General features: G+C 52.1%; 1 protein-coding gene across 2 annotated transcripts in view; it reads right to left on the bottom strand.

The window, feature by feature from the left end:
• The window catches only part of LIMD1 (LIM domain containing 1), a 69760-nt gene extending 64182 nt beyond the window's left edge, over positions 1–5578 (bottom strand). The window contains exon 1 of one of the 2 annotated variants that reach the window (XM_027097038.1): positions 3459–5578. In XM_027097038.1, coding sequence (XP_026952839.1) covers positions 3459–4845 — 1387 coding nt within the window. In that variant the 5' untranslated portion in view covers positions 4846–5578. The remainder of the gene's footprint in view (positions 1–3458) is intronic. The other variant, XM_027097037.1, reaches the window with a different exon arrangement.
• Positions 5579–10030: the final 4452 nt, after the last annotated feature.

Raw genomic sequence — 10030 nt, 5'->3', positions numbered from 1 at the left:
CATCACACGCAGGTGGCCAGCAGGCCACAGGGAGATACACACACATATACACTCGTCACACCAGGATGCTCGGCTAGAAACCGGGGTGAGAAAGAGACTCATTTTTCATGCTATGTGTTTTTGCGTCTTTTGAATTTTCTACACGTGAATGTAATGCTTAGTCAAAAAATAACTTCAGTATGATTCCCTCTATATCAAATATCCAGAATAAGTAAAGCCAGAGAGAGAGAATGTACACTGGTGGCTGCCAGGGGCTGGGAGGGTTGGGGGATTAGGGAGCAACTGATTTATGGGGGTGGGTTTCCTCTGGGGGTGATAAAAATGTTTTGCAACTAGATAGGGGTGGTGTGTGCACAACACGGCGAACGCGCTAAATGCCACTCATTACTTTTTAAATTAATTCCAAATTAATTAAAATGATTAATTTTATGTTATAGGAAGTTTACCTCAATTAAGGAAAAAACAACCATAAAAATAAATAGATAAATAAAGCAGACTCTCACATCTGTGCTTGGGAGGCAGCTGGGCAATGCTGGTTCGAAAAATGGGCAGGGAGCCCCAACTGTGGGGCTCAGACCCCAGCTACACCCAGGCCCCCCTGTGAGACCTGGGATCAATAATCTAACCTCTCTGAGCTTCGGTTTCCAGGTTGGTGAAATGGGCTTCCTAAGATTACATGAGTAAATTAAACAGTGTCTAGCACATTGCCTGGCACAGCCCAGGTCCCGGGGCCTCTGCTCTTGCTGTCTGCCCTGCTGGGAAAGCCCTTTCCCTGGGCAGACTCAGACTCAGGGTTCACCCCCTTGCCTCCTTCAAGCCTAGCTCCAATGCCACCTTCTTGATGGGATCTTCCCTGATCACCTGAGTTAAAACCAGAAACCTCCCTGCCACTCCCTGCCCGGAGGCTCCATCCTCTCCTCTTCCTATTTCTCTCCCTCATACTTGCTTATTTATTTTGTTCATCTCCTGTCTCCCTCTACTGCACTGTCTGGTCTGGGGAAGCAGGGGTTTCTGTCCGTCCCATTCATTATGTACCCCATGGCCCAAAGTAGGCACTCAATAAACATGGGCTGAATGAATGGCTAGTGTTAGCCAGTATCTCTGCTCTGAGGCAGTGTATAAACTTGCCTCCCTGAAAAAATAAAACTGCTGTTTTGTTGTTTAATGAGCTTGAATTCAAAATTCAAGATAAATACTGTGTTTCATGTGTATGTGGAATCAAAACAACAACACAAATGAACAAACACAACAAAACATAAACAGAGTTATAGATCCAAACAGGTGGTTGCCTGAGGGGACAGGGGTAGGGAAGGAAAGAAATAGGTGAGGGAAAGAGGTACACACTTCCAGTTGCAAAACAAATGAGTCATGGGTATGAAATGTACAGTGTGGGGAATATAGTCAATAACTACATAGTATCTTTGTAAGGTGACATATCGTAACTAGCGATCAGTTCGAAATGTATAGAAATACCGAATCACTGTGTTGTGTAATAGGAACTAACGTAGTGTTGGAGGTCAATTATACTTCAAAAACAAACTCATAGAAAACGAGATAAGATTTGTGGCTCCCAGAGGTGGGAGGGGGGTGGAGCGGGAGAGGGGGAATTGAACAAAGGCAGTCAAAGGTATAAACTTCCAGTTATAAGGTATATAAGTACTAGGGGTGTAATGTATAACATGATAAATATAATTAACTCTGCTGTGTGTTCTATATGAAAGTTAAGAGAGTAACTCCTGAGTTCTCATCACAAGGAAAAAGTATTTTTTCCTGTTTCTTTAATTTGTACCTACATGAGATGATGGATGTCCACTAACCTTACTGTGATGATCACTTCATGATGCATGTAACTCAAATCATTATGCTGTACACCTTAAACTAATACAATGCTGTGTCAATTATATCTCAATAAAACTGGAAGAAAACAATTCAACAACAGTTTGAACTAAAAAACCCAGTTTTTCCAGCCAAGTATTATTCCCAAAGTGGGGGATTTGCAAAGGAGAAGAGATGGTTCACAGTAAGAGGGTGCTACGTGCTCTAAAACATAAACCAGTAAACAGTTCACAGTAAGAGGGTACCCTAAAACATAAGCCAGTAAACAGTCCCCCCAACCTCTGACTGCCCAGGGTGGTGTGAGAGCTGTTCCCGCGAGGCTCTCATGAGAAGCAAGAACACAGTGCTAGCTTGAGTGCCTCAGACCCCACCCCTCCAAGCACCTTGGGACAGAATCACTCACTGACGCAGAATGAGGTAGACGGAAAGGAGCAAGCCGGTCACCCTCCCCGTCCAGGGCCTTCCCGGACCCTGCCTGACAGAGCTGCCACCCCAGCGGCACTCAGCTTCCCACGGTTCACAGGCCTCATGGGGGGGAATCGTGACCTCAGTTGTGCAGAGTTCAAATATGAAAAAATAAAATAAAAGCAACCCTCAGACTCTTCTAAAAGTAGGCTGTCTTTCTAGTTAGCTCTCCTATGAGACGGCTACATCATTACTCAACAGAAGCATATCACTGCTTTTCTGCTGCCTCCAAGCCCTGTGAGGAGAAAAAAGCTGAAGCTAGCAGTCTCCAAGAGTTTGTGGCTTTAAAAGAGAAGAAAACAAAACTTGCAAGTTGGAGTGAAACCAGCAAGAAGCATCTTCTATCCTCTTGGGAGCCACGACTGTGGGTGTAACCTGGCTGCCAGCTGGAAGCGGGGGCGGGGCGGGGAGGGGTGCTGTTCCTGAGTTAGAAGTTAGAAGTTGCCTAATGTACAGGTCTCAAATTTCCCAGAACGGCAGGATCCTGGGCTGGCTTGTGAAAATGCTGATTGCTGGGTCCCACCCCACAGTTTCTGATGCCGTAGGCCTGGGGTGCAGCCTAAGAATCTGCATTTCCAACTAGTTCCCAGGCTAAGGGTCCAAACTACACTTTGTGAACTACTGCTCTAGAACAAAGCCTTCCACGTCAGTGTTTCACCTCCTTCAATTGAACACAGAACCTGCAGGCAGACACGCGCACACACAGGGAGCCACCGAGAGCCCCTGCCCGACCACTGGTCCTCAAACAGTCAGAGCCACCTGGCCCAGCCAGCTACGGATGGAACACTCACAGGGTACCTGGACCTGAGAAGCCCATTCAAGTCCTGCCTGAGCCGGTCACTGAGAGAGGCTCTAAGTCACCCCCAAAACCTTTGAAATCCAAAATCACAGCATTTCCCTTTTGGGGGAGCAGTCATGAGTAATGCTGCCCTTCGCACATGGGTAACACCCAGCTGCAAGATCCGCTTTCTGCCTAGGGATACTTTCAAGTTTCTTTTCAAGTTTCAGAAGAAGCAGCTGAAAGAGGAACACACACACACAAAGGCAGGCCACTCAAGGAGAGCTACAGCATCCCTGGTGGGGGGCACTTCCCCCAAATGCCCAAATGCAGGGGCCCCATCACCCACTATGGGCAATCACACCGGTCTCTCACTCACCAAAGTAATCGGCCTTCGGGTGAGCATCCATCTCACGCTCCAGACGTTGGGTGAGGGCTTCTAACTTCAATTCGGCAGCCGTGGGTCCAAGCTCAGGGCCCGGGAGGAGGGTCTGGCAAGGCAGCCTCACCCTGGGGGAACCGGGGCTCTCTGGGAGCACAGGCCCCAGGCTGCCATCAGAGGACCAGCCAGAGGGACTTTCTTTACAAGATAACTCAGGCAAGGTGGACATCACTGGATGGACAAGGCTGAGCTTGGGACCAACGCCAGGGTCTGTACAGCCAGGCTTGGGACCCGGCCCAGGGACTGCACCCAGCTGCATATTGTCCATGCTGGCTGGCGAGGATGAAGGGGCAGAGCTAGAAAGGTAAGATTTGGGACCATCCTGGAACCAGGGTTGAGGGTCCACAGTGGGTTTGGGCATCATGCCTGAAACCTCACTCCCTACCCCCGAGTTTGTTCTTGGAAGAGGTCCCTGACTGGAGCGGTTCAGGGCCAGGGGCGCTGAGAAAGAAGGGGTCCTGGGCTGAGCAGGTCTTGGTAGGGCCCCGTTCTCTGGGCCTGGGGAAGGGAGGCCAGGGCTCACTCGCTGGGAGGAGGCGGTGGTCCAAAGAGCAGCTGGCTTCTCACTGCTGTGGCCACCAACACCACCATCCTGGCTGCTCTGCAATGACCTGCTGGAGCTCGGAGAAAGCTGCTGCTGGTATAGGTGATGGACCCTGGAGGGTGTGGACAGTGGCGGGCCACTCCCTGGCGTGCCAGACCACCCACTTCCTACACCCAGCCTGATGCTGGGGGACACTGCTGGTTCATCGCCCCAGTTGGGGCTTGCCAAAAAGAGGTTGTCATAATAGTCTCCGTGGGTGAGGCAGGAAGGATCCTCACAGGGGCCCAGCCGATGGAAAGCAGACATCTCAGAACTCGCCACGCTCTCCTTGGATCCACAGTCCTGGCTGCCTTGCCTTGCGCCACGGACACACAGCTTGGCCCTCTGTTCCTGGGGTGGGCACAAGGGTTGCCCAGCTGCAATGGTTGTGGCTGTCCCAGGGGCCACTGTCGAGGCAGCAAGAGGAGGCTTCGCAGCGCCATCCCCCGTCACCTTGCTGCCCCCATCAGCTTCCCGGTGGGCCTGTGGGCCCAGGCGGCCCCCACCGTTCACGGGACCTCGGCTGCCCCTGGGCAGGGTCTCCTCCTGCAGGAGCTGGTGCGGCTGGTGCAGGTGGATTTTGGCCATCTTGGTGGCAAACACCCTGCGTGTTTCCTCAAACTCCGGGTTATTGCTTGCACCCTTGTCCACTCGGAAGAGTCCATCCTTGGAGGCCTCATACATGTTCAGGTCCTCAATGAATTTACTGGCCTCCAGGCCCAGGTCGTCATACTTATCCATGTTGCTGACAAGTGTCCAGGCCTAGCCTAGATGCTGGGTATTGAGTGTGTGGAGGTGGGCCGGTGGAGGCGCTGGCGAAGGGCAGAGACTCACGTCCAGCCCAGGACAGGTAAAGCCTTCCACCTGCCCAGCATGAGAGTCATGACCCCAGGCCTTAGAGTCCAGCCGAGGGTAAGGCCTCAAAGTCACTTGGACCAAGTTTGCTTCCAATTCTCTTTCCTCTCGGAGGTGTCCACGTGGGGGTAGCTGGTGGCACTTCGCTGTACGAGCTGGCTGTGAGTTCTTTTCTCTGTTTCAAATCATAAAAGGAAAAAGAAATAAGCGGGGGGGAAAATCACATCCTCCTTAAGCAACCAAACTCGGAAACCCACAACAAGGCAGCAGCCGCTGGACGGGGTTAAGTCGCCCAGAGCGAAGAGCGCAGAGGCCGCCTACCCGCCGGGCCGGAGCAAAGGCGCGGCGGCGGGAGGCGCTGGAACGTCCCGGGCGCTCGGTCCTCCGCTGCTTCCCCTGGTGGCGCGGAGCTGCGATCCTGGCCGGCGCGGAGAGGGATCAGGGTCCGGGGCACAGGGGCCGGCCGGGCCCCGGCAGGAAGTTCACGGCAGCCGGGCGGGCGGCCTATTGTCCGATGGCGGCGGTGGCTGGGCGCGCGCGGACCGGAGGGCGGCGGGACGCGGAAGTGAGCGCGCCGGACGCCGTCCCTGCAGCTCGGTCGCCGGCCGGGCACGTCGCGGGCCTGCGAAGAGGCGGAGGCGGAGGAGGAGGCCGAGGGGCGGGGGCGCAGGCGAGGGGCGGGGTCGGCGCGCGCAGAGGCTGGCGCCCCTGGGCAGGCCCGCGCCCGACCGGTCTGGGGAAGCTGGAGGTGTGTCCCGCACGTCTCTTCTAGCGCTCAAGCCCGGTGATGGCGCCGAGTTCCCCGCCGCCACTGCCGCCCCCTGAGAAGCCTGGCCCAGCTCCGGTCTTCGGGCAGGGCTGGGCGGGGGCCACTCCGTGGAGACGGCTGGCAGGCGGCCTGGACAGCTTGCGTGGAGACGAGACGGGCCGCTTGGAGTTTGCGGGAGTCTGGAGGGCGCGCGCTCCTCTCCCCACCGTGCCTCAGTTTCCCGGGTGGGAAGCCAGCCCCTTGTGCCGCCTCTGCCCCAGCCGTACCCTCCCCCCTACACGGGGATGCAGGATTGGCGACCCAGGGTGTCACCCGTGGGCTGGCCCAAGTCCTCCTAGACAGGTAGAGAGACTGAGGCACCGAGGGGGAAGTGTCCAAGATGCCATGGTGACCAGCAAAGCGCGGATGCGAGTCCAAGTCCTCTGAAAGGGTTAAAAGTCATGTTGTTGCCCGGAGCGCGCTTATTTGAAGTCCTCTGTGCGGCAATAAAAACACGTGCCCTGGTGGCTCGTTATTCACGAGGGGACTCCTGACCCCCCCGAATACATCCACGCGACTCTGAGGGCGCCGGGCCTGACTCCTGGGCGCCCTCGCATGGCCCAGCACTCCCTGCACCACCTCCGAGGAGACCCTGGAGAGGTTTCATTTCCTGAACAGCAGCCAGCGTGATCCCAAGGCAAATACCAGACCAGTCACTTCCCTGCTTAAACCCTCAATGCTTACCCCGCATTTGGATTGAAATCGGCCCAGTACCACGGCCTTCCTGTCCTGGCGGGCCCTGCTTCCACCCCCTCCCCCGTCCGGATTTGGGGGTCTTCCTTCCCTGCCTGCTAGCTGCAGGAGCTTCCTGGTGTCTACCGAGAGCTGGCCCTTGAACTTCTCCGGGGCTCATCCTTACTGTCACTGCCAAAATCACCTCCTCCTAGAGCCCTTCTTTTTCGGCACCCTCTTTATTTCCTGATCAGTTCTGATCACTATTTATATTTGTTTACCTGTTTACATGTGGGGTTTTTGGTGGTTGGTTGGTTTTCCACCCCATTAGACCATATCTGTATGTCCAGTATATGTATGTTGTAGAACCTAATGGTTGAATAAGTGAATTAGTGAATCTGTTTGCCAGGGTTGTAACAAGGAACAAAAAATGTAATACACATGACAGCGCTTTGTACTCTGTAAATCCAAAGTGTGGTTCGTGGGCCAGTAGACTGGAATCACCAGGGAGCTTGCTGAAAACGCAAAATCTCACAGCCCTGCCTTCCCCGCCCCCATCCTATGGAACCAGAATCTGCATTTTTAACAAGATTCCTAAATGGTTTGCACAGTAAAGTTTGAGAAGCACTACTCTAAAGAACTATACTAGAATGAGGTATTTATATTTTTAAAATATCTTTTTTTATCTGCAAAAGTAATACATGTTTATAATAACAACTTTGAACAATACAGAGATGCATCAACTTTTAAGAGTTGCCCACAATCCCCTTGTACAGAGGCAATCACTGTTAAACAGCCCTTAGGTATTCAGTAATACTTGTTATTTAATAACTGAATTTACTCATAACCTACCTGAGTGATTTGCTTGTGAAATTTCTAGAACACTGGTTTTCAAAGTATGGTCCCAGAACCAGCAGCAGCAGCATCGCCTGGAACTGGTCTATATCAGTGGTTCCCAAACTGCAACGCGCATCAGAATTCCTTAGGGAGCTTATTCAACACTGGATGCTGGGACCTACCCCCAGAGTTTCTGATTCAGCAGCTCTGGGGTGGAGCCTAAGAATCTGCATCTCTAACAAGTTCCCAGGTGATGCTGTTGCTGCTGGGACCACACTTGAGAACCACTGGTCTAGAGTCCCAAGTCCTGAGCTTCCTAGAAGCACTGTGGCAATGACCCTTGATGCCCAGAGGGGTGAGGACATCTATCAAAGTGGAAGGCTGTGGCCCGCTTTGCCTGAACCTCAGTATTGGGGAAGGAGCTAACGAAGCACTGGGAACATGCAGCCACCCCCCTGCAAAGTCTAGCAAGCCCAGAGCCAGCTTCCTGTGTGCTCAGTTATAATAACTGGGACCCTGGTACAAGAGCCATAAACACCAGCCAGCACCTCTTTAGAATCAGTCTTCTCTTTTCATCCTAGCTAGGCAGCTGCCAGGGCCCACCATCCTTGGTCCCCTTCTAAGCCCCCATACCCCCATTTTGGCTTGCCTGGAACGCTCAGAGTTGTGGACTTTACTCCCCACTCCCACTGCAATTCTAGAAGCAGCTGCACCAACTCCACCAACTAAACACATAGACCTAAACCCACAATCCACATATTTCCTGGCCAGACTATCTTGTCCCCTCTTAGCAAATACCTTATACCTTTACTAAAGAGCTCATAAAGATGGCATCTCATGAGCATTGGACCACATAGTATACCGCCTGAAAGGGTACTTAGAAATGCTGGACGTCGCCAGGAGACCGCTGGGTGTTTTACTGCTGCTGTTTAATGCTTAAGGGGCAGAGACATTTTCAAATTCTGGACCCAGCATTTAGAATCCCAGCTGTGGTTATTTAATACAGGCCCGTTTTGCCTGTACCATATGCTCAGAAATGTCTGTTGGTTAATATCTCAAAAAATGTGTTAATACTTGCACACCAGCTGTTTACACAGCAACATACGGAAGAGCTAAATATTTTTATCAGTAAGTAGGTGAGCACGGATGGTTCTGTGTAAGTGCTTACCAGTAATGTTTTGTTTTGTTGTGTTGCATTTTGCTGAGTGAGAAATGTCCTACATTCTATTTTACCTGTAAAGCCGTTTCTATATAACAAAAGCCATGAGCAACACAGAACTTTCCTTTAAGTCTGTTTTCCTTGAAGTCTATTTTCATGAGCACGAGGATGTAAAAATTGCCTGCCCACGAGCATACTGTGGAAATGTGGAATTTTCACCTTGACCGGCCCAGAGTCTCAGTGACATCCATCAGATCATGTCCCTTCGCAGCTCCAAACCCTCCAGCAGCGTCCCAAACCACACTTAGAGTAAGACCCTCCCCTTGGACCCTATGTGATCGGGTCTCTTGCCACCCCTCCCGCCTAATTTCCCCTATTCCCCCTGCTTAGTCTGCTCCGGCTGCAGTGATTTCCCTGCTGCTCCTCGCCCAGCCCTTACCATGCATTCATTCATTCACCAAACAAACATTGCTGGGCACCTCTGATGCCCTGGGCCCTTTTCCAGGTGCTGGGGATGTGGCAGACAGCTGAACAAATTAGCAGACATCACTGTCCTATTTGGACATACATCCCAGTAGGGGGGTGAAGTAGATAATCAACAAAATGGATACATCCCTTATAGAGGGTATTAGCAAGTGATGAGAGCTAGGGAGAAAAATGAAGCTGGGAAGAGGACATATGGAGGGGGTGCCATTTTCAATACAATGGTCAGGGAAGGTCTCCCTGAGAAAGTGACCCCCGAGCAAAGACTTGGAGAACAGTACAAGGAAGGAGAGAGGTTAGAGACAGGCAGCCATCTGAACAACTCTTCCCAAGAGTTTTGTTGGGTAAAGTGGAATGGAGGGAAAAGTGCCACTAAGAGAGAGTTTAAAAAAAAAAATTTTTTTTTTTAATACGGGAAATGGTACTGCCTGTTTCTATGCAGATGTGAATGAGGTAGTGGCCAGGGAAAGGAGAATTGCTAATATAGGAGAGAGAGAGGAGGATTTGGGGAGTGGCATGCCTGAGAAGCAAAGGGGGGCTGGGCTCCCCTGCACATTTCTTCCATGGTAATAAAGAGCAAGGATTTGGGCAATAATCTGATCGGTAAGTATGTAAGGTGTTCGCATCTTGGAGCGGTAGGTAGCTCTTCTGATTAATTTCCTCAGTGGGACAGGAGGTAAAGAGAGTTAGCTGAGAGTGAGGCCAGGGAGTTGTTGCTGGGAACTGGCTGTCTAGGGGAATGAGACAGTGAATGGGCTGGAGAAGCATTTGTAATGGAAGCATGAAGCTTCCTCTGTGCTCCCCACCCCAGATCCTGGGCCTGAATTGCTACGAGGCCAGCCAGCACGGGGCACGTGTCTCTCCAGAGGAGGTTCAGCTGCACAGATGTGGGTGTGGAGTAGGTGGAGAGTTGGGTCTAACCAGGGCTGGCTTTTGCCAAGTGAGTGCAACGTATCTAGAGTGGGCAAGAGAGTTGCGGTCTGTCTGCCTAGAACCTGCTCCCCAGATATCCCCGTGACTCCTTCACTTACAGTCCTCAGGTCTCCACTCAACACTCACTCCCCTGGGAAGTCTGGATGCCCCTCTATCCATCCCCATCCCTACCTGCCACC

The sequence above is a fragment of the Aethalodelphis obliquidens genome, unplaced genomic scaffold, assembly GCF_003676395.1.
Source record: "Aethalodelphis obliquidens isolate GAN/ISIS:26980383/991018 unplaced genomic scaffold, ASM367639v1 scaffold111, whole genome shotgun sequence".
NCBI classification, from domain to species: Eukaryota; Metazoa; Chordata; class Mammalia; order Artiodactyla; family Delphinidae; genus Aethalodelphis; species Aethalodelphis obliquidens.
The sequence above is the reverse complement of the archived record's forward strand: the minus strand, read 5'-3'. Positions and strand labels throughout refer to the sequence as shown.